Here is a 25,183-nt window from a genome sequence, read left to right on the forward strand (position 1 = left end):
TTCTTTCCACTCCTTATTTTGGTCCTATTGTTTATCAGTTTTCCTGGCATTTGTGTAGCACTTTAACAGTAACCGTGCACTTTCACATTCTTTCTCATTGATTTATGCTCTTATGATCCTGTTCTTTTAAGGTTTTTCTAGGGTAATACTATAAAGGATGGTACAGGTAAAAATAATATATGACAGGAGAAAAGAAAAGAAAAGAAAAGAAAAGAAAAGAAAAGAAAAGAAAAGAAAAGAAAAGAGAAACCCAGATGTAGAGCCACTGAGTTAAAATGAATGTGCAGCCACTATAGGTTCTACCCATGAGCCTGACAGCAGACATCCCTCCAACCTACCTTAGAGTTCTGGTTGCCAAATATGAAGGAGGTGGAACATGGAGAGCCCTCTTACCATTAGCAGTACCCTATTTGGTGCCTCTGACAAAGTTTGGGTAGGAATATAGGAAAATAATTATATAAAAAGTGGTATCAGAAGGAAGAGATAGAAGAGTAGTCTCAGGTATATAATCATATACTTACTTCAGATCTCACAAACAAATAAAACTCCATCTTACATACAGAGAGTCTCTTGCCTGCATGCCTAGCTGTCTTCCCCAAGGCTCCTCGGAGGGGATGGCCTCCAGCTTCCCTCCCCACCCCGAGCAGAGCTCCCGGGAGCCGAAGACCACCAGAACCTAGCTACAGGCATGCTCAAGGCCCCTCTCCACACGTTCGGACAGGCCTCATGCATGAAGGTAATGGCAGAGGAACCCAGGTGTGTGTAATCCCATCAACGGCCAACATCCAGAGACTTAAAAGCGAGCTCCCAGAAGATATCTTGTAGCCTACTTCTCCCTCTGGGGGGCAAGTTTCTGAGAGATTCCTGCCCACATGGGACAGCCTTGCAAGCTTCCCATGGAGTATTCATATGCTAAATCCAGTAACAAGCTGGATCTCATTCCCCTGACCCTGAAAGAGCCCCAGTGCGACATCGTTAGGAGGGCCGAATTGAGACAGACTTCTAAGATCTCAGGGAAAAGACGAAATGAGAGGTTACTGAGCCCGCACGAGAAATCGGTGATTAAAGGGATTTTGTGATCGTAATCCTGATCTTACATACTGATTTTTCCTTATAAATATAGTTAATGTTTTGTGAAAAACACTAAAATATTTACAAATTGTCCAAGACTAGAATATCCTTTCGATATGATTTAGTTTAACTTTTTTTTTTTTTTGCTTTTTGGGTCACACCCGGCAATGCACAGGGGTTACTCCTGGCTCTGCACTCAGGAATTACTCCTGGCAGTGCTCAGGGGACCATATGGGATGCTGGGAATCGAATCCGGGTCGACCGTGTGCACGGCAAACGCCCTACCCGCTGTGCTATGGCTCCAGCCCCTAGTTTAACTTCTAATATAGATTATGAAAGTAGCACAAGAGAAGAGATGGAGCTTATACTTCATCCATTGAACAATAATCACCTCTTCATTATGAGTTTTTGTGTATATCTTCTTAACTTTGTCTCTTTAAATGGAGATTATTCACACCTTACTTTTTGAATATATAAACTCTCTTGAAAATTTAACTGTCATCTCTTTTTATGTCCATCATCCTTAATATTTTTTCTCTATGGAGACTTCACAATAAAAGACAGAATAGAGCTTACATATGATCTAATGATCCAATTCTTGGCATCAACATCAACTACACAAAACCAAAAATAATCGAAAATATATATATAACAACACTATGAACAATGAACAGCATGACATCTTTAATATTTTTGTTCTTATGGCATCTCATTTAAGCATGGTTTTATGCTTGAAAGCATCATACCTCCGTATTTTAACTTAGTATCTCAAAATCCTGGTAGATATCAGAATTAGCCAGGAATTAGCCAAGAAGCATTATGGCTAATAATGTGCTCTTTTACTATTGATGATTTGGTCATTCATTGTATTGGGAAGCTGAACTGGGAAAAATCTTGTTAGACAAAGCTAGATTGGGCTAGCCTGGAAACGTTTAGTTTAGCTGTTTGTTTGCTACTGCAGCCCCGTCTCCTTGTTCCTCATCAGTTTCTAACGAAACCTGTAAATTCACCAGCTATAAACAGCTTTCTGTTAAATTGTCTCCCTTCAACTATGATAGTTTAGGGGGCTGGAGCAATGCATAGCGGGTAGGGCGTTTGCCTTGCACCTGGCCAACCCGGGTTCGATTCGCAGCATCCCATATGGTCCCCTGAGCACCGCCAGGGGTGATTCCTGAGTGCAGAGCCAGGAGTAACCCCTGTGCATCGCCAGGTGTGACCCAAAAAGAAAAAAAAATATGATAGTTTAGGTCTTTTCAACACTTCTCCCTGCATTGTCTATTCTAATTAACATTTTAGTATCTATATATCTTATATTATTCTAGTCTTGAGTCCAGCCACCTATAATATTAGCTTTGACACAAATAACTCCTTGACTTCTCTTTATATGTATACATGTATATACATGTGTATATGTATATATACATGCACACATCTATCTACAAATATATATATGGTCTCATCTGTCACTGCTAGTATTCCACGTCTGCACAGCACACCTCTTAAGTTCTATTCAAGTCTAACATTGCTTTAGTAATCCCACCACTGCTATCATATTCCCCCCACCATTGTCATAATTTTCCCTACCACCCCTCAAACCTGCACCCGTAGCAGGCCCACAATAATTTATGTTCTATTGCTTATTACCACTAAATGGCTAATGGAATAATCAAAACATATTTTCATGGAAGAAAATTTGTGAAAATGTGTCTCACCATGGAACGTTAAGTCCTTGTCCTAGTTTACTAAGCCGTTGTTTCAAGTCTTCTATTTAAATGTTTTTGTTAGTTGAGATTTGTTAGCTTCTGCATTGCATTCCCATCCAGTCTGGCGTTCTCCTACTGGCATTTTAGTTTTGTAGAATTTGGAGATATCATGTTACAGAAAATCCAGGATATTTAACTGGACAGTCCAGCCGAAGGTATGGAAGTGGCTTTGGGGCGTGAGTGCAGCTGCCAGGGCTTTGGTATGATGGAGATGATCCACCTGCCCCTCACGAGGCCACCCTGGGGGTCTGAGCTGGGAACGGGTATCAGAGAAATTTTTGCAGTTAGTTGAACTCTGTCAAGATTTATTTATGGGTCTTTGAAACAAGGCCAGTAGAAAAGCTTACATGGCAGTGGCGGTGAGCATGGGTATGGCTGCCAGGTCTCCTAGAAATATGGCAAGTTGGACATTATCACTCATCCTGACTCCAAGAAGGCCTGAAGTTTTAAGCCAAAAAACGATCTGTGTATCTGAAATTTTCAGCATATTAGGGCATCTGTGGAGCTCAATCCTAATTACAGTCATCTTGACTTCTTGCATGTGAACATTGCCATCTCATCTCCCAAGATCTGTTTTTTCAACTCTTGCTTGTCCAAATGTTCTGATTTTAACATTCTTACCCTGAAAACCCTTCCATCTCTTTTTGAATTAAGATTTGGGTGACCTCCACAATATAGTTGCAACATCTAATATCATCGTGTGGTTACTAATATTTTTACAAAAACTTGCGGCTCCCTGAATTCTCCCCCATTTTCCTTTCATTCCTACAGAATACATACCAAGTTCTAAACAGCATATTAGCTCTGTACCCTGTGGATTTGGGTAGCACTTGGTCTTTTGAAAATATAAAATATAAAGAATTAATGTTAATGAGTTATAGACAAAGAGATGAGAAAAGACTAATTTTGCCTGGGGTGGTTATAACCAATGAAGTTGTCAAGGAAAAATTGAGTAGGAAAAACAGAATTATTTTTAAAGGGGAAGCTGGAAAAAGAGAATATTGAAAGTAGGGAAAAGGAAAGGGGAGGAATAAGGCATTTGAGGCAGAGAGAATTTCATACAATATTCCTTCAAGCAAAAATTATCCTAGCATATTAAGAAATCTGAGCTTTGGGAGTGTAAGGGGTGGTTTACACAATAAAATGAGTATTTACTTGAGAAGTTACGGATTGAGAAGGATATTGTATCAAGACAAACAGAAATATTTAAGGCAAGGGTGTGGAGAGATAGTTCAGTGGGTAGAGCAGTTGCCTTGCATGCAGATGACCCGGGTTTTGTCCCAGGCAGCCCATATAATCACCCAAGCACTGTCTGAGTTCAGAGCCAAGAGTCAGCCCTCAACAACTGGGTGTGCCCATGCCTGTCCCCCCAGAAAAAAAGGAAAAGAAAATAAATATTTAAGACAAGCAGTCAGAACTATGATCTGTAACCAATTTTTTTAAGCAGGGCTTCTTAAATATTTTGAAGCCTGAGAAATCATGGACATACATCGCCTGAAATATCTCATAAGCATTGAATATTTGATTTTTTTTTTGCTTTTTGGGTCACACCTGGCAATGCGCAGGGGTTACTCCTGGCTCTGCACTCAGGAATTACTCCTGGCGGTGCTCAGGGGACCATATGGGATGCTGGGAATCGAACCCGGGTCGGCCGCGTGCAAGGCAAACGCCCTACCCGCTGTGCTATTGCTCCAGCCCCGCATATTTGATTTTTAATTATTATTTTTGTTGTTGCATGTTCAGAAACCTTTTACTTTGGCCAATTTTTTGTGACTCCCACATTCAGTTACAGGGTCCCATAAGGGACAATGAACCACAGTATAAGAAGTTACGATTTGAAGGATATCTTGAAGTGCGGGGAGAATGTCATCTCTTGAAGCTCCTTTAGCTTGGGAAGTCTTTCTCTCCACTATACATTAATATCCCTGCCTCCTGAAATACTTTGAATTTCAACTCAAATGTAACTTACCTGACTCCATTCTCTCCATAAACAGAATGTTTTATCTCCATTTAGAACTTCATTAGAAATATTTTTGCCCCTTCCTCAATGTGTTATACATGTATTAGGATGTTTCTATGTCTTGCTTTTCCCAAGTAGGCTCTCAGCATCTTCAGGATATAGATCTTGTCTCTTTCATCTCTCTTTTCCATTGCAGTACCTGGTATATATAATGACCCCAGGTCATACCTAGCCAGTTTTTTAATAGATTTAAACAGGTTGAGATCAGTTCAACATTATTAACTCAATCCAAGTGCAATTCTCAGTGCTGTAAGATGATGACATTGTTGTTTTTATTTGCATTTCTCTGATGATAAATGATACAGAGCATTTTTTGATGTATATTTTGGCACTGTATTTTTTTTGCTTTTTTGGGCCACGCTCTACGATGGACAGGGGGTTACTCCTGGCTCTGCACTCAGGAATTACTCCTGGCAGTGTTGGGGGGACCATATGGGATGCTAGGAATCAAACCCAGGTCAGCCGCGTGCAAGGCAAACGCCCTACCTGCTGTGCTATCTCTACAGCCCCGGCACTGTATGATTTTTGAGCAGGTTTATGTTCAACCTTTCCCCCTTTTTTTTTATTTTTCTAAACTGAGAATATGTCTTTATTTTTTTCCTTAATCTCAATGTTTTATTTTCAGTCATCAGAGGGGGATAAAAATATTTTAATCAATATTAAAAGTGACAAAGTAAGACAGGTGTACACCCAACCAACAAGAGGTGCCATGCAGAGGTACCATGCATAGATTACTGAGTGGAACATCTTTTGGACCTAATTGAGCATGATGCTTAGCCTTGAACCTCATTTTTAAAATTTTCTTTGCTCTTTCTAATTTTTTAAATAATTTATTTATTTTTAATTAGAGAATCACCGTGAGGGTACAGTTACAGATTTATACACTTTTGTGCTTATACTTCCCTCATACAAAGTTCGGGAACCCATCCCTTCACCAGTGCCCATTCTCCACCACCCGTAAACCCAGTGTCCCTCCCACCCTCCCCAATCCCATCTCCCCCCAACCCACCCTGCCACTGTGGCAGGGCATTCCCTTCTGTTCTCTCTCTCTAATTAGCTGTTGTGGTTTGCAATAAAGGTGTTCAGTGGCCGCTGTGCTCAGTCTCTAGCCCTCATTCAGCCCGCAACTCCCTTCCCCCACATGGCCTTCGACTACAATGTAGTTGGTGATCGCTTCTCTGAGTTGCCCTTTCCCCGGAACGTGAGGCCAGCCTCGAAGCCATGGGGTCAACCTCCTGGTACTTATTTCTACAGTTCTTGGGTATTAGTCTCCCACTCTGATATTCTATATACCATAGATGAGTGCAGTCTTTCTATGTCTGTCTCTCTCTTTCTGACTCATTTCACTCAGCATGAAACTTTTCATGCCCATCCACTTAACTACAAAATTCTTGACTTCCTTTTTTCTAACAGCTGCATAGTATTCCATTGTATAGATGTACCAAAGTTTCCTCAACCAGTCATCCGTTTTGGGGCATTCGGGTTTTTTCCAGATTCTGGCTATTGTAAACAGTGCTGCAATGAAAATACATGTGCAGATGTTGTTTCGATTGTACTTTTTTGCCTCTCTGGGATATATTCCCAGCAGTGGTATTGCTGGGTCAAATGGGAATTCAATATCTAATTTTTTGAGAATCGTCCAAATTGTTTTCCAGAAGGGCTGAACCAGTCGGCATTCCCACCAGCAGTGAAGAAGGGTCCCTTTCTCCCCACATCCTCTCCAACAGCGGTTGCTTTTGTTCTTTTGGATGTGTGCTAATCTCTGTGGTGTGAGGTGGTATCTCATGGTTGTTTTGATCTGCATCTCTCTGATGATTAGTGATGCAGAGCACTTTTTCATGTGCCTTTTGGCCATTCGTATTTCTTCCTTGGTAAAGGTTCTGTTCATTTCTTCGCCCCATTTTTTGATGGGGTTGGATGTTTTCTTCTTGTAGAGTTCAACCAGTGCTTTATATACCATTGATATCAACCCCTTATCTGATGGGTATTGTGTAAATATCCTTTCCCATTCTGTGGATAGTCTTTGTATTCTGGTGACTGTATCTCTTGCGGTGCAGAAGCTTTTTAGTTTAATGTAGTCCCATTTGTTGATCTGTTTTTACTAGATTGCTTAGTTCCGTGTCACCTTTGAAGATACGTTTATCTTCAATATCGTGGAGGGTTTTGCCGACCTTGTCTTCAATGGACCTTATGGTTTGTGGTCTAATGTTGAGGTCTTTAATCCATTTTGATCTGACTTTTGTGCATGGTGTCAGGTCAAGGTCTAAACCCATTTTTTTGCATGTGGTTGTCCAGTTGTGCCAGCACCATTTGTTAAAGAGGCTTTCTTTGCTCCACTTCACATCTCTTGCTCCCTTATCAAAGATTAGATGATCATACATTTGGGGTTGTGTGTAGGGATATTCCACCCTGTTCCATTGGTCTACGGCTCTGCCTTTGTTCCAGTACCATGCTGTTTTAATTGTTACTGCTTTGTAGTAAAGATTGAGGTTGGGGAGGGTGATGCCTCCCATCATCTTTTTCCCAAGAATTGTTTTAGCTTTCCTTGGACGTTTGTTATTCCATATGAAATTTAGGATTGCTTGATCCATTTCTTTGAAGAATGTCATGGGTATACTTATAGGGATCACATTGAATCTGTATAATGCTTTAGGGAGTATTGCCATTTTGACAACATTGATTCTCCCTATCCACGAGCAGGGTATATGTTTCCATTTCCTCATGTCCTCTTTGATTTCATGGAGTAGCGTTTTGTAGTTTTCTTTGTAAAGGTCTTTTACTTCCTTGGTTAAGCTGATTCTGAGGTATTTGATTTTCTGGGGCACGATTGTGAATGGGATTGCTTTTTTCATGTCCCTTTCCTCTGCCTCATTGTTTGCATATATGAAGGCCATGGATTTTTGGGTATTGATTTTGTAGCCTGCAACTTTACTGTATAAGTCTATTGTTTCTAAGAGTTTCTTAGTAGAGGTTTTAGGCTTCTCTAGATATAGTATCATGTCGTCTGCAAATAGTGAGAGTTTGATTTCTTCCTTTCCTATCTGGATGTCCTTAATCTCTTTTTCTTGTCTAATAGCTATCGCAAGTACTTCCAGTACTATATTGAAGAGGAGTGGTGAGAGTGGGCATCCTTGTCTTGTGCCCGATCTCAGAGGAAAGGCCCTTAGTTTTTCCCCGTTGAGGATAATGCTTACCATAGGCTTGTGATAGATGGATTCGACTATCTTAAGGAAAGTTCCTCCAAACCCCATTTTGGCGAGGGTTTTCATTATGAAAGGATGTTGGATCTTGTCAAATGCTTTCTCTGCATCTATTGATATGATCATATGGTTTTTGTCTTTACTTTTGTTGATATGCTGGATTATGTTGATTGATTTCCGAATGTTAAACCATCCTTGCATCCCTGGGATGAATCCCACTTGGTCGTGATGTATGATCTTTTTGATGAGTTGTTGGATCCTATTTGCTAGTATTTTGTTGAGGATCTTCGCATCGGTGTTCATCAGGGATATTGGTCTGTAATTTTCTTTCTTAGTGGTGTCTTTGTTTGCTTTTGGTATTAGGGAGATATGTGCTTCATAGAAACTGTTTGGAAGAGTTCCTGTTTTTTCAATTTCCTGGAAAAGTTTGAGGAAAACAGGCAATAGGTCTTCTTTAAATGTTTGGAATAATTCGCCAGTGAAACCATCTGGGCCTGGGCTTTTGTTTTTGGGGAGGTTTTTGATTATCGTTTCAATTTCCTTAACATTGATGGGTCTATTCAGGTATTCCAGGTCTTCTTTCTTCAGTGTTGGGAGATTGTAGGAATCAAGGAATCCATCCATTTCTTTTAGGTTCTCCTTTTTTGTGGCGTAGAGACCTTCAAAGTAGTCTCTAATGATCTTTTGAATCTCACTGGTTTCTGTTATGATGTCCCCCTTTTCATTTCTGATTCGATTTATTAGAGTTTTCTCTCTTTCTTTCTTTGTGAGTCTTGCAAGCGGTTTATCAATCTTATTTATTTTCTCAAAGAACCAACTCTTGTTTCATTGATCTTTCGGATTGTTTTTTTGGTTTCGATGTCATTAATTTCTGCTCTAATTTTTATTATTTCTTTCCTTCGGTCTGGTTTGGGGTCCTTTTTCTGGTCCTTTTCTAAGGTCTTGAGTCGTGAAGTCAAGCTATCTATGTGGGTCCTTTCTTCCTTCCTGAGGAATGCTTGGAGAGCTATAAATTTTCCCCTTAACACGGCTTTAGCTGCGTCCCATAGGTTTTGGTAGCTCGTGTCTTCATTCTCATTTGTTTCTTAAGTATCTTTTGATTTCTTCCTTGATTTCCTTCCTGACTCACTCATTGTTCAACATTGAATTGTTTAATTTCCAGGTGTTTGATTTGATTTTCCGTGTTTGTGAGTGGTTAGCTTCTATCTTCAGTGAATCGTGGTCTGAAAAGATGGTTGATACAATTTCTATTTTTCCGATTCTATTGAGGTATGTTCTGGGGCCCAGTACATGGTCTATTTTAGAAAATGTTCCATGTGCACTGGAAAAGAATGTGTATTCTTTCTTTTTGGGGTGTAAGGCCCTGTATAGGTCTATTAGGCCTCTCTCTTCAATTTCTTCTTTCAGAGTCAGTGTTTCCTTGTTGAGTTTTGTTCTTGTGGATCTATCTAGAGGCGATAAGGCCGTATTGAAGTCTCCGACTACAATTGTGCTGTTAGTGATGTCCTCTTTGAAGTCTGTTAGGAGTTGTTTTAAATATTTAGCCGGTCGTTCGTTAGGAGCATATACGTTTAAGAGTGTGATTTCTTCCTGTTGTACATATCCCTTGATAAACAGAAAATGACCTTCGCTGTCCCTTTTGATCTTTTTCATCCTGAAATCTATGTTGTCGGATACCAGGATGGCCACTCCAGCTTTTTTAAGGGGGTTGTTTGCTTGGAGGATTGTTTTCCATCCTTTGACTTTGAGTCTATGTTTACTCTGTTTGTTCAGGTGTGTTTCTTGCAGGCAACAGAATGTTGGGTTTAATTTCCGGATCCATTTAGCCACTCTGTGTCTCTTGATAGGTGCATTTAGGCCATTGACATTGAGAGAGATTATTGTGATGTGGTTTTGTGTCATCTTTCTGTGGGATTTGTTGTTCTTATGGGGCTCCTCCTTGTCTTACAGTAGCCCCTTTAGACCTTCCTTCAAGATTGGTTTTGAGTCTATGAAGGACCTGAGCTGTTGTTTATCCGAGAAGTAGTGTATGGTTCCTTCGAGTTTGAGTGAGAGTTTAGCCGGATAAAGTATTCTTGGTGAGGCATTCATTTCATTGAGTTTTTTCACTATGTCCCACCATAGTCTTCGGGCTCGGAGTGTTTCTTCTGACAGATCTGCTGTAAATCTGAGGGGTGCTCCTTTGTATGTGATTTCCTTCCTTGACCTTGCTGCTTGCAGAATTGTGTCTCTATCCATGGTATCCGTCATTCTGACTATGATATGCCTTGGGGTCTTTTTATTCGGGTCTCTTTTTGCTGGTACTCTTCGGACTCCTTGTATCTGGATGCCTGCCTTGTCCAGCTCTGGGAATTTCTTAGCAATGATATCTTTGACTGTGTTTTTTTTCATTGGGGTTGCTTCCCTGCGGTTCTGGTACTCCAATGATTCTTATGTTATTCCTCTTGAAGTCATCTCCCAGGGCTCTGATTCGCTCTATAGCCATTTTGAGGTCTTTGGCCATGATTTGTTGTTGTCTATAAGCTTTCTGAAGCTCATCTTCCAGATCACTGATTCTGTCTTCGGCTGTAGTCATTCTACTGTTGAGGGCATCTAGTGATATTTTTATTTCATCTACCGATTGCTTTATTTGTGAGACTTCCGTTCAAAGGTTTGAAATTTCTGCTCTCATTTCTGCTCTCATTTCTTCCTGTATTTTCTTGGTAGACCATTCCAGCGCTTCATTCATCTCCTCTCTTAATTTATTGGATGTCTGTTCCATATTTGCTTGGAGTAGGTCGACTCTCCTCCAGATTTCCTCTCTGAATTGTTTATCTGAGAGGTCGTAGATGTGAGAAGCCCCTGTTGAGGTTTCTGGTATCTTTTCTTCCCCCTCTCTTTTCGGAGGGGATTTTCGCTGCTTCTTCATATTGTTACGGAAGTATAGAGTTGGAGCTTTGTAGTTATTTACTCCTTTTTCTTCTTGTGGAAAGAAGGTTTTCTGATCGTGCTAAACTTCCCTTATTAACTGACAGCTTTTATAGTGTCAGACTAAGCTAATGGCTATTTTGCGTGTTTGAGATCGCAAAAGTGAATTTTCAAAAAAATACAAGTACCGAGTGAGCTGAGGTAACAATGAATAACTGCGGCCGCGTTAGCGTTGGCCGCTCTGAGAGGAGGCCACGCCCACTTTTAGACCACGCCCACTAACATACGGGACACGCCCCCAGTGTCTTCCTGCGAGGGCGGGCCGCAGTTAGGGGGCCCGGGGAGGAGCCAGGGCGCAGAGGACACGGGCTGGGGCGGCTGGAAGGTCTTGGGGAGTCCAGGCGGCGGGAAGCGGGGCGCGGGAGGGCGTGGCCGAGGGTCTGGGACGGTACCTGCGAGGGCGGGCCGCAGTTAGGGGGCCCGGGGAGGAGCCGGGGCGCAGAGGACACGGGCTGGGGCTGCTGGAAGGTCTCGGGGAGTTCAGGCGGCTCCCCCATTTTTTGATGGGGTTGTGTTTTTGGTAGAGTTCTACCAGCACTTTAATATCTTGACTATCAATCAATCTGTTACGTGATGGGTGGTGGTCAAGTATAGGTGACTAGTAGTGAGGTGTCTTTTATTTTCTCCAGAAAACAATAGACTTGTACAGTAAAGTGGAAGGATATAAAATCAATGCACAGAAATCCATGACTTTCCTATATGCAGGTTGTGCAATAGAAGACAGATAAATTTCAAAATAAATGCTATTCACAATTGTGTCTCAGAAAATCAATTGCCTGGGAATCAGAGTAACGAAAGAGTTGGAATATTTATACAAATAAAAGTATGAAAAGTACTAAGAAAACAAGAAGACACTAGAAAATAGCTCCCATATATTGAACAGTAATTGGGATGCCCACCAACACCACAAAAAAGGCAGTCTCAACTCTGGATTCCTTGCATCTGCATCTGAACTCAGGGTGCATAATCTCTTTTTCACTTCATGGTCTCTCTTTCTCTTACTCTCTCTCCTATCATACTTCCTAAATAAAACTTCCAAAAGGAAGTTCAACAATTATGATATGTAAATGCATTGAAATTTTCATGACTGCCTAAATCAGAGTTCTTATTTTCTAGAAAAGAGTCCCAGGTAGGTGAAATATAGATTGAAGCATATGACTGTCTGTTTGCAACTCACTTTCTCGCTGATTGACCTTCACTCGTATCACTTGTCATCCTGTTGCTCATTGATTTGCTCGAGCGGACACCAGTAACGTCTCCACTCGTCCCTAGTGTAGCCCAATGCTGTCTGCTCGCTCCAGAAACAAGAAGAGCCTCAAACCATTTGTTCAGGGTCTTGACGAAGAAGTCTGACTATCTTGTAGTGGGCGGCCACATGTTTTTTTGATGACCCATGGAATCCAGTTGGTAACAGCTCTAGTCCAGCAGTCATCTCCAAATAGCATTATGTGTCCGGCCCATCTGATTTTCGACACTTTGGCAAACAAGACAGTGTCTCTGATTCTTGATCGTCGACAGAGGTCGGAACTCCAGATTCTTTCTCTCATTTGAGTGAAAGGTGATATTCCAAGTATAGCTCTTTCAATTCCTCTTTGGGAGACCCAAATAGCATTCTTATCCTGTTTTCATAGGGCCCAGGTCTCTGAGGCGTATGTTAGTGCAGGACAAATGGTGGAATCAAAGAGATGTGAAAAGATGTGCCTGAAGACGGAGGTTCTTCTTTGATCTTTTAATAACTTCTTCAACAATCTTGAAGGCTTTCCACACTGCTCTCTTCCTCCTGCACAGCTCAGGTGCCAGGTCATTTGTCATGTTGAGTTCTCGACCTAGGTACACATAACTGCTGCATTCGGAGATGTTCATTCCATTGAGAGCAAATGGACCGTCAGGAACTAGTCCATTTCTCATGAACATTGTCTTCGTGAGATTCAGCTGCAGTCTGACCTTTCCACATTCACGGTTGAAGTTGGCCAGCATTCGTGCCACTTGACTAATGTTTGGTGTTATTAGAACGATGTTATCAGCGAAGCTGAGGTTGTGTAGAGGCCAACCCTCTATCTTTACTCCCATTCCTTCCCATTCCAGTTGTCACATGATGTTCTCAAGTGTGGCGCTGAAGAGTTTCAGTGAAATGGTATCTCCCTGCTGAACCCCTTTCTTTTTTTTTTTTTTGCTTTTTGGGTCACATCCGGCGATGCACAGGGGTTACTCCTGGCTCTGCACTCAGGAATTACCCCTGGCGGTGCTCAGGGGACCATATGGGATGCTGGGATTTGAACCCGGGTCGGCCGCGTGCAAGGCAAACGCCCTACCCGCTGTGCTATCTCTCCAGCCCTGAACCCCTTTCTTTACATCAATGATCACTTCCTTCTAGAATGGTGAAATCCTGGTGGTGAATCCATAATACGGCTGATGGAGGATCCTGATGTACTGAGTTTGAACGTCCTGTTTGGCTAGGGCTTCAATGACCGCTTCAGTCTCAACAGAATCAAAGGTCTTCTTTAAATCAATGAACTTTAGACAGAGCGACATCTTGAACTCTTGTGAAACCTCAATGAGCTTGACCTACTTTACTTTATTTTTTATTTAGTCACCATGAAATTACAAAGTAATTCATAATTGGGTTTTAGGCATACACTGATTCAGCACTGCTACTTCACCAGTGTCCACATCCCTCAACAACACCCCTACTTCCATTTGCTTTCCACCCACCAGTCTGCTTCTATGAGATGCGTTTTTAAATAAATTTATGCAATATATTTTACAGTACTACTGCTGATAGGGTTTCATACATAACACTTTACCACCTTACAGCACCACCTCCTCCTCCCAGTTGAATACTTTCCTCCACCATAAACATTGCCCCTTCCCGGTCCTCTCCCCCAACCCCCTTAGGTCTCATATTTCCTACTGAAAACCTGTTCTCGTGTTATTTGTTTCCATCATCTTTGGGTATTTGTTTTTCCCCCATTATATTTCTTCATATCCTGCATATGAGAGAGATTGTTCTGAGCCTCTTTTTCTCCCTCTGAGTAACTTCACTAGGCATGTACCTCCATGTAGCAGCAAGTTTCATGATTTTATATTTTCTCGTGGACTAGCAATATTCCATTGTACATATGTGCCATAGTTTATTTATCCAGTCATCTATTCTTGAATACTAGGGTTTTTTTCCTAGATTTTGGCTATCATGGATAGTGCTACAAGGAACATAAGAGTGTAAATGTCTTTTCTTAATCTGGTTTTGGGGTCTTTGGGGTGTATTCTGACAAGTGGAGTTTCTGAGTCAAATGGAAATTCAATACCTAAAATTCTTAGGAAAGAATAGACCTACTTTTATACTATATGCATGTATTAGAGTAAATTAACATACAACTAAGAAATTGTAATGCTGCATGGCCTTCTGTAGGTCATGTGTTTATTAGTTTCTCAGTATGGCCTTTAATTAAAATTTGTATTGAGATTTTGTCACTTGCAATGTTATTAATAATGATTTCAGATAGTGTGCTTGCCTTGAATGCGCTGACCCAGGTTCAATCCCTAGCATCCAACATGTTCCTCCAAGCACTGCCAAGAGTGATTTTTAAGGGGATGGAGTAATAGCACATCGGGTAGAGCGTTTGCCTTGCACCCAGCCGACCCGGGTTTGATTCCAGCATCCCATATGGTCCCCTGAGCACTTCCAGGAGTAATTCCTGAGTGCAAAGCCAGAAGTAACCCCTGTGCATAGCCAGGTGTGACCCAAAAAGCAAAAAAAAAGTGATTTTTAAGTGCACAGCCAGCAGTAATCCCTGAGCACTTCCGAGCTTGGCCTCCCTCTCTACAATAAGGTTTCTTCTGCACATAATTCCAACACCACACCCATCAGGAGTGTACTGATTCCCTCTATCAAGGACCCCAACACCCCTCCTCCCAGCCCCCCAACTCAACTCAACTGTGGGTCACACTTTTTAATAAGGATATAGTATATTTGAGGGGAAGGTCTGGGAAAAGGGAAGCAGGAATAAATAAAGGTTTGATTTTATATTTATATATAAAATCAAATATATAAAAATATATTTTTATATTTTAATATTATAGTGGCACATGGTATATACCTCCATCCCAGGCAATCATGTCTCCAACAGTTTTTCAATATACTTACCACACAGGTAGGTAGGCAAGGTATGAGGCTCCTCCACAAAAAGATTTTGCTTAAACCTTCTCAGAAATTCCAGATTTTCTTGATAGTCACATATAAAAGTCTTGCTTGGAGGAAAATTTGTCAATACTAGAGTTAAGCTCATTAAAATCATGAAACTAAGGAAGGATTCACATAATTCTTTATGCTTCACAGTCAAATTTCAAGGCATATGAAGAGAATTTGTATGTGATGTCTATGTGTGTTTATATATGAATTAACATGTTTTGGAGAGTTCAGATCAGCTGAAGTAGAAATGAAGCAAACTGAAACAAAGTCTATCTCTACATGAAAATAGACTTTGTAATATGTTAGTCTTGACCCTATGTAGTGTCCTTCCTGGCCATGATTAGGTTACATGTGTATCTAGAAGAAAGTGTAAATTTGCCAGGTTCCTCAAATTTCCATGTTTTTTTTAATTTAAGGAACCATGAGACATGGTTACAAAGTTGTTAATGATAGAGTTTCAGTCATGGAATGTTCCAACACCCATCCCTTCATCAATGTACATTTCTGGCCACCAGAGTCCCCAGTTTCCCTCCCACCCATCCGCTGCCTGCCTTGATGGCTGACACTTTTCATATCTCTCTCTCAATCTTTTTGTCTTCTCCTTTTAGGCACTGTGGTTTGCAATATTGTTACTGACAGATTATGCTGTATATCAGTTTACCTCCTTTCAGCACTCAGTTCTTATCCCAGAGCGACCATTTCCAACTATCATTGTCATAGTAGTCCCTTCTCTGTCCTAACTGCACTCCACCCCCACTTGTGGCAAGCTTCCTACCATGCAACCCAGTAATACTGCTAGGAATATACTGTAAGGGCCCCAAAATACAACTCAGAAAATTCATCCACACCCCTATGTTCACTGCATCACTATTCACAGTAACCAGAATCTTTAAACAACCCAAATGCCCAAGGACAGATGATTGGATAAAGAATCTATGGTACATTTACACGATGGAATACTATGCAGCCATTATGAAAGATGAAGTCATGAAATTTGCTTATGCATGGATGTACATGGAGAGTATCATGCTGCATGAAATGAGTCAGAAAAAGAGGGACAGACATAAAATGATCATACTCGTGGTCAGGCTACAAAAACCATAGTATGAGAGTAATACCTAAGAAAGTAAAAATGAGGGCCACACATGTGTCACCAGCATTTCCCCTCTTGAGATGTGTACTTTCATGCTTTGCTGTCTAATGCCGGGATGTGCTTAGGGCCACTCTCTGCCCTTGGAGGAGCCCAGGTTCTCTCTTAAGCATATTACTCTCCACTGTCTCCCACTTTCTCTTCCTCCTTCCTTTCAAAACCTCTAAATAAAATCGGTTTTACTTTGAAAAAGAAAGAAAGAAAGAAAGAGAGAAAGAAAGAAAGAAAGAAAGAAAGAAAGAAAGAAAGAAAGAAAGAGAGAAAGAGAGAAAGAAAGAAAGAAAGAAAGAAAGAAAGAAAGAAAGAAAGAAAGAAAGAAAGAAGTGAGTGCAAGTACGAATGGTCCATGGTAGGAAGATTTCCTTTTAGAATTGTATAGTGGCCTAGAGAGGAAGAATCTAGGGTGTATAAAGGAAATGTAATCTTCCATATAGACATATAAAAAATATAGCTATCAAAAAAAAACAGTAGTAGTAATAAAACCAACCTGGAAACATGAAAATTACAAGGTGTTTTGTTTTTTGTTTTACAGGGATTGGGGGGGTGCAAACCTCACAGTGCTTGGGAGTTGTTGCCAGAAGTATGCTCTGGGGACCATGTGGTGCTTGGCATCAAACTGGGGTTGGCTGCATGCAAAACTCCAATTTTTTATCATCTCTCTAGCTGAAATCACCTCAAAAATGGAAGAAAAACAAATTTAATGACTGATATTATGTATTTGAAATGTGCAGGTTGGACGGCATTTGGAATTGGCATGAAAAAATAGACGATTACATTCATGGATAACCAACAAGATAAAGCTGTTGTTGCCTCAGCCAATGGAGAAAACATTCTGATGAATGGTGTCAAGGAAAATAGTAAGGAAATCTAATTGACTTCACATCTTCCACAAGTTCTTTGTTTTTACTTCTGACTTTCAGTTCCACAAAAAATTAAAATCTAGGATTCTTTTGATATTGATGCCAATCCTAAACTCTGTTACACACAATTTCTTCCTTTTAATTTAATTTAATTTTTTTAATTGAATCACCGTGATATATAGTTACAAAGCTTTCCTGTTTGAGTTTCAGTCATACAATGGTCGAACACCCATCTCTTCATCAGTGCACATGTTCCACCACCAATGTCCTCAGTATCCCCCCACTCATCCCAACCCTCCCCCTGCCTCTATGGCAGACAATTTCCCCATACTCTCTCTCTACTTTGAGGCATTATGGTTTGCAATATAGAAACTGAGAGGCTATCACATTTGGTCCTTTATCTACTTTCAGTACACACAGTTTCTTACAAGCCTTGAAGTCTCTAAGAAATGTCTAATCCTAATAAATTAGAAATCTGCTCAAATGAGATTTGGAATGTCTAGATTGAATAGGAGTTTCCTGATCCTGAAGATAGTACCAAACCTCATAACCCAAAATCATGAATATACCATCAGACCATTTTCCCAACCTGAAAGCTCTGACTTTTCTGTTAATCAAACACTCTGGGTCTTTCCTCATATTATTTTTCATTAATGTGGATATATCCTCAGGGTTGTTCTTTAACTTTGCTGATCCTATTTCTAAAGCTAGAGAAATTGAGTCTTTGCTGGTATAACAAGATCAAGTACCAAAAGCTGCTCAAGTTAATGAGTTTTATCTAAGACATTTAACCATTCTGTTTCATTCTCTTTTTTTCTAGACTCCGAGGACCAGGATGTGACAATGAAATCATTTGCAGTTCTAGAAACTGCTGCACCCATCCAGTCTATACCAGTGGTACCAAAAGAGAACCTAATGTACCCCAGAGGTCTCCTACCTCTGCCTGCAAAGAAGCCCTGTATGCAGAGTCCTCCTTCTTTAGGCCTGATAGAATCACCTGAGCTTGCTGCTAACAGTAATTCTGTGAATGCTATCTCCCTCACATCTGGAATTGCAAAGGGCCTGAACACATGGTCACTTCCCAATGAGTGTGACAAAGCTCCCTTTACCATAATGGAGCCTGCAGGCATCTCAGCTCTTAATGGAGACTGCCTCATGCAGCCAAGTCGGACTTGCTTGGGCTGCTTCATGGAATCGAAGGATACTGTGGAACCTGAGCCAGGGATCAGTCTAAAAGTTAGTGATCTAAATCGGGATTATGAAACCTGCGCAGTCTCTGATATAGGAATTCAATGTATTAATGCTGGAGAAAACATAAAATATGGAGAACAACTACTCTCAGACCAGCTCCTCAGTTTTCCCCTACATAAATCAAGGGCAGGAGATAGACAAGATGCTGAGAAACCTGACATTGACTTGGAAGATCCAGCTCAGAAAAGTTACTATGAGGCATTACTATTAGATAAGTGCAATACAGAAGAGTCTTTACTGGCAAATTCCAATCAGGACTGGGGATACTTTGAGACTTTCATTAGTGAGAGTAAGATTGAACTGCTTGATCTGTGTTCCAAGAATGAGTTGTCTGTCAACCTGTTCTCTGAAGAAGATGTGGATAACTACATGTTTGATGATGATGAGTCAACATTAGGCAGTGATGTCTGCTCCCTGAAAATTCGATATGAATCCTTCCAGGACAACGTTCGAGACAAGACAACTCTTCTGATGCAGGAGGATGCCCAATTCAACTTCTTTCCCAGTGTCTTTACAACTTGCCCCAAGAGGGAGCCTAAAAGTGGGGCACTAAAGCAGACCAGTGATCTCTCCCAATTTAAGATTCCTGATGTGAGTATCATCTGGGGAGAGGAAGATAAAACCATGGAGAAGAAGAAAGGAAAAGAGGAAGAAGAGAAAGACAAAGGCATAGAGAAAAAGAATGAAAAGGATAATGGAGAAAAATCTGTCTTACATAAACCATGCAACGGGACTGAAGTGGAGCAATTTAAGAATACAAAGCAAGACCAGCTTACTAATTCTTTGGAGGCATCAGGGAATTTTACTGAGGAAAGTTCATTCGTTGAAGTATCATATGATGCTGTGGGGGAGATCAAGGACTGTAGCCGCTATATGGCCCGGGACACCAATTCTGGCAGCACCTCCACCCAGCAAAATTATGGACTGCGAGCTAAGAGAAAAGTCAGGTATAGTGAAGATTATCTATATGATGTTGACTCTCTAGAAGGTGAAAAAGTCAATGAGAGGAAGGAATGGCTACCTGGTGGTTCCAAAGATGAAGATGATGATGAGTGGTGTCCTAAAAAGAGAAGAAAAGTAACCCGTAAAGAGCCTCCAGTTATTATCAAATATATCATCATCAATCGCTTTAAAGGTGAGAAAAACATGCTTGTGAAACTGAGCAAGGTGGATGCCAGTGAGACCACAGTAAAATTGAACGAGGCTCGGCTCAACAAGTATGCCAAGCTGGCCCCTTTGAAGGGTTTCTGGCAAAAGAAGAAGAGGCAGAGAAACAGCAACACAACTTCCAATAAGACATCCTTATGCCAAAAGCAAAGCTTTGAATCGGGTAGCTTTGAGGTGCCACCAGCTCGCAAGCGAAAATCTAAACTTGGTAGCAGGCACAGGGTTCAAAGAATTCCGTCCTTGGAAACTTCAGCAGCAAGTAGTAAGCACATTTCATTCTGTAATGATCAGAGACAAGCTGGTCATTGTAAAGAAGATGGAGGCCTAGAAGGTGCATTGAAGCCAGCTCCTCTGGCTTCCTCCAGCCATGCAAATGGATCACATTTAAATGATATCACTGGCTCTGACTCGGCACAAGGCAAAGCAGAATTTAAGAGTCCAGAGCGTAAAGTGCTGAACAAAATCAAATTTAAAAGTGAAGCTAGGTTAAAATCCAAGAAAATCAAAGCTGGGCAAGAGAGCAAGGCAGTTGTTCAAATGAACCCTCTTTCAGAAGACAAATCCTCCAAGGACAATTTAAAGGATGAGACTGTTTCTGGAACCTCAAACAATTCCCATGTATCTGAATTTCAGGAGGTAAAAATTTCAAAGAATTCTACTTTCCTACCAACCACTTGCTCTTCTGAATTAGCACCATCCTCTGCTAATGTTGCCACTAATATACCTGTTATCCCTGGAGGGTATCTTCAGACACTGTTAGATGCTTCTGACTTGTCAAATAATACTGGTCTCTCATACTTTACTCACCATTCTCCGGAGGAAAATGAAGATAGACTCACTCAAACAGAAAAATCATTTGTTCCTCTCCAGCCTTCCCAAGACTGTATGCTTTCCTTGCCTTCTGTGTCAGAGCTGCAGCAGTCAACCCATAATTTTAAAATGGAATCCAGCAACTATGGAAATGTGTGGCCCAACAAGCCTGCTTCTGGTCCCCAGGAATTTATGACTGAAATCTCAAGGGAGATAGATACAACTCAATCTCTTGAATTCGGAGTCTCACAAGTGGTTTCTATGGAAAATAATCTTACAACTACAACATATAATCCAGTCTGCCTCAACAATGGAGACAGTAATGGCAACAGGGTCCTATATGCCTCTGTGCAAGACACCCAGCTCCCAACTGATGATTCTTACCAATTATGTCACTATAATAATGGAGAAATCTGCTTTCCTTTCCAGCAGGGCCCAGTCAATATGGATGATGGCCGGCTCTTTAACTTTGATTCAATGGCCCCACTGGCAGTAAACTCAAGCAATTATTGTTACTTAAACTTGAAATCCTGTGAAAAGGACGGTGATGATGATATCGTTGATGACTTTCTGGCTCATTGCAGTCCTAAGCTGGTGATCCAGCAAAGTATTGATGAAGTAGCACCACTAAAAGAATCCACTGACCTCCTGGATATCTCCAACTTCACTCCTGACAAATTCCGCCATTCTTCTCTCTCAGAAATGTCTCCACCTGACACCCCCAGCCTCTCTCCTCAAATTGCTAGATGTGAGAATATCAAGACACTAGGAACGATGAAGTGTTTCCAAGAAGGTGTCCCAGAACCACTGAGCAGCATGGACAAAATCAAGTGGGATGATGGTAACTTACAGCACATCCAGGTGGATGATGGATTTACTTTAAATAACCATCAATTTCAGTTCCATATGTTCAACGATGAGGATTCTGTAAGTCTGCTCCCCCAAAACCTTTGCCTATCAGCATATAATGATCCATCTTGTCAACTGAGTGCCAATAACAAAGTGTCAAAATCAAGAAAGAAAACTTCACCAAGCAAGAATGGGGCTACAAATCAAAGCTCTTCTCAGAAAAATCCCAGGAAACGATCCCCCAAAGCCAATAACAAAGGAATTGAAAAACCACCTGGAAAAGCCTCCCGCCAGACTGCTAAGTCAACAAAGAAAGGAAAATACATGACTACAATCAATGGAGAGAAAATGCAAGTTGGCAATGGCCGTGGGGTAGGTCAAACTAATAATATAACCTCAAGTGGCAAGACATTGACCGAATGTATCCAAAATGGTAGCCCTGTGGCTTCTGCAAAAACGACAAGTCAGAAAAGACTTTCTGGAGATTGGGCTTTGGGGAAGGAGAGCAGCCCAGGCTGTTGCGACATGAGCTTGGGTACCAACACCACTAGCCTGCTTGAGGATGACCAACGGGAATTTCAAGAGCCCTCCTATATCTTATCCAACATTGCTTCTGGTATGGCAGATGTGCAGAGATTTATGATGGCCTCTATAGAGCCCCTTTGGGAACCCATGGAACACTCTGGGGACCCCAACATTTTCTACTCTCCTGAGTCTAACAGCCTAAAATTAAAAACCCTCAAAATATTGGCTGGGACACCACTAGAGTCTAAGAAAAAAGTCAACAGTGTGTCTCCGGGAGCCGCTAAGAATCACAGATCCATCAAGGGTGTAAGTAAAAGCACTGGGAAGGCACCAATAGGTGAACCTGGTCGTGCAAACATACCATATAACGAGGACTCTCACTCTGCCTTCTTTGATAAGAAGTATAGCAACCTGAGCACTTTAGGTAATAACGGACCGACACACAAAAAGTTATATCGTCACAAATCAAGTTCCAAGTCCCTGAGAGATGAGAAATGTAAGGGAAAGTGCATGCAACGTGAACAGGTCCACAAGGATGAGGCTGGGACAGCTTCTTATGAAAGACTGAGGTAATACTACACTAAAATGGCTGAGATGGTGCACCATTAGCTTTTCTCCTACAGGCTAAGCCCACAGTCACTCATTTTTTCCTTCTTGAGAGCAACAAAAATTTGCATGAAAGAAACTGTCACATTCCCTTCTTTTTCAAATAAAAAGTGCATGAACATGCCTTTACCTTAAAGCCACCCAACAGTTTGAACAATATTTTTGTGGCTTGGCAAGGGATATCCCACAAGGCTACTTTTTCTGCTATCCCACATTCATTTTTATTTATTAAGGAAATGGGACTTAAATTTGCTCATGAGTCATTTTGTGAAGGGAAAGTTTCCACATTATGAAAAATTGTAAACAACAGACTTATATGGTTATATAGACAAAAGCCAAGATAACCTAAATAAAAGAGCATAATTTGAAGAACAAAATCTCATGTGGCAATTAGGAGTGCTTTCTAGTGCCCCTTGGTATTTGTATCTTTTTCTGTACTATATGACATCAAGCATAACGTACACAAATTTAAATTGTATGATCTCTTTGTGGGACATACACTAAAGATAACTAAGATGGCATAAATTGTTTGGTTTTTCTGCAGGGATTTTGACTACAATCTCCTAAAAGCAGATATGGCATTTTGGGTTTTACCTGTGTTTGAAGAAGAGACTCGCATGTTCTAGAAAGACATTTGATGTTTCTGTTTTTATTTCTTTCAAAATATGCCTTGTGATATGTATGTTGACATGTAAGTGCTTAAAGAAAAAAAGTTAATTGTGGGAATAAGTCTTACAAGGCAAAGTTTAATTTGACATTCTATGTAAAAGACTTTAAAAGTCATACAGTTGCACAAGTAGTTTACACACTATTTACCCACAAGGAAAAGAGTAAAACATTGTACCAAACTACAAACAAGTGGCTGTATTGTATATATTTTTACTTCTATATCAACATTTGGTTGTGAGTATTTGGGGAGCTTGTCCCTATTGATTTACTAGAAATATTCCAGTGATTCTTGCTATCAACCACCCCCACTTATGTGGATAGCACCTATAGATCACAGTGGAAAAAACATGTTGTGACACACAATTTACCAAAACTTAAAGGATACTGTTTGAAATGTGCCAAATTTCCTTACCTCATCTTACAGATTCACCCCACAATTTAAAGCTTATTAATGAATTGAAATATATATACATAATTACATTATTTAAAATATTTAACTTTACTGTCCTTTATGGATATATGAACAGTTAAACAAGGCACAATAAATATTTGTTTGTTCCATTGTCTAATGGTTAAAATGTTGGAAAAGTCTGGAAGTCGCAACAGCTAAGTCCATCAGGGACCCAGGTATATGCATTTACAGTACCTTTTGAAAGGAAACAAACAGCTGCTTGAAGGTTTGTTTTTAAAAGTGAAATCTGTAGCTGAAAATTATTTAAAGGGCAAAGTTATATTGCTGATACTTTATATCTCAGTTTTATATTTTATAATAGTCTGGGATAAATTATAAAATAGTTATAAAATCAACACTAAAGATAAATAAAATACATATATGGCTTTTATTTAAGTAGTTTTCTAAATGTTTTATTACAGTTCTGTCAAGTGCATTCATATCATGGCTTTAGTGTTTTTTAAGTGTTTAATCTTGCAATGCCAATGTCATTTAAAGAAAATGTTAAGGCATATTGATCCAATTCTTATCAGTTACATATACATATGTATATCAAAAAATTGAACAGTTTGTGGTAACAAATAATTGGGGTCATATAGTAGATGACTAGTATTTGATACCAAATGCCAAACTCAAATCTCAATTTCTATATAAATTTTTAATTCATAATTTTTATTTACCCTTCCTCCTTTTAAAGAAAAACTTCACAGCTTCAACATCCCTCATTACTAGCTTTTTCTTCCCCTTTATTTCACCACTTGACTCCTAACATTTGATCTATTTTCCTTGCACAGTTTAAGGCCTGTGTGTCTGATGACTGATGCATAATGGCACAGATGAGATAATGGATGTGAAAGCGCTTTGTAGATCTTAAAGTGCTATACAGATATAGGGGATTAATATTATTAATGTTGTTGGTTGTTGTTGTTGTTACTCTTAATATTCTTACTAATATTGTTACTAACCTATTAACTTGTGAATATATAGACTGTGGGGTGGGAGGGTGGAGAATAAGTGGGTGGGGGAACGGGGAATTTTTCAAAAGGGGAAGATGTTTCAAAGGAAAAATTTAAGCAAAATGTGAACCTACCTAGTCATTGCCACCTTAATATATTCACAGACAGAAAAAGCAACATGTGCAAGTAGTCAGAGAGAAATGGAAGGAAGACTGTCAAATACATAACTACACACACTTCCCAGTCCATGGTTCCTTTCAACAACCTGCTCTACTACTTACAGCTAGGTAGTAAAATGAATAAGACTGTGTTCTTGATGGTGTGATTGTGTGTGTCTATTGGGAAGAGTGGGTAAGGAGTATTTTGTGGGGCTGCTTTGGGCCTGTTCCTAGGCTTTGGCACTCTGTGTGCAGTGAGTCCTAGAAAATTAATTAGTGGAAAGGTAAGGTTCAAGATGAAACAGAACTCCTGCTCTATAGCTGCCATCCAAAAGGGAAAATAATAGAGCTGGAATCCTTTCTTCTATTTCTCCACTGTTTGTACAAAAGACTACCACTGGTTCCTAGGAACTGGTCTTTGTTTTATGTTTGGAGTTTTGTTTTGTTCTGTTTTGCAGCTAGATTTTGACTTAGAATCTCCAACTCTATATTTATTGTTCTCCCCAAGACTCCAGACCTCA

At 40.3% G+C, this 25,183-nt stretch overlaps 1 protein-coding gene across 2 annotated transcripts in view; it reads left to right on the top strand.

The window, feature by feature from the left end:
- NEXMIF (neurite extension and migration factor) overlaps positions 1-24,533 on the top strand; it is a 186,420-nt gene extending 161,887 nt beyond the window's left edge. For both annotated transcript variants that reach the window (XM_055121410.1, XM_055121411.1), the window contains 2 exons: positions 17,092-17,217; positions 18,041-24,533. In XM_055121410.1, coding sequence (XP_054977385.1) covers positions 17,139-17,217; positions 18,041-22,395 — 4,434 coding nt within the window. In that variant the 5' untranslated portion in view covers positions 17,092-17,138 and the 3' untranslated portion in view covers positions 22,396-24,533. The remainder of the gene's footprint in view (positions 1-17,091; positions 17,218-18,040) is intronic.
- Positions 24,534-25,183: the final 650 nt, after the last annotated feature.

Source organism: Sorex araneus, chromosome X, assembly GCF_027595985.1.
Source record: "Sorex araneus isolate mSorAra2 chromosome X, mSorAra2.pri, whole genome shotgun sequence".
Classification (NCBI taxonomy): Eukaryota; Metazoa; Chordata; class Mammalia; order Eulipotyphla; family Soricidae; genus Sorex; species Sorex araneus.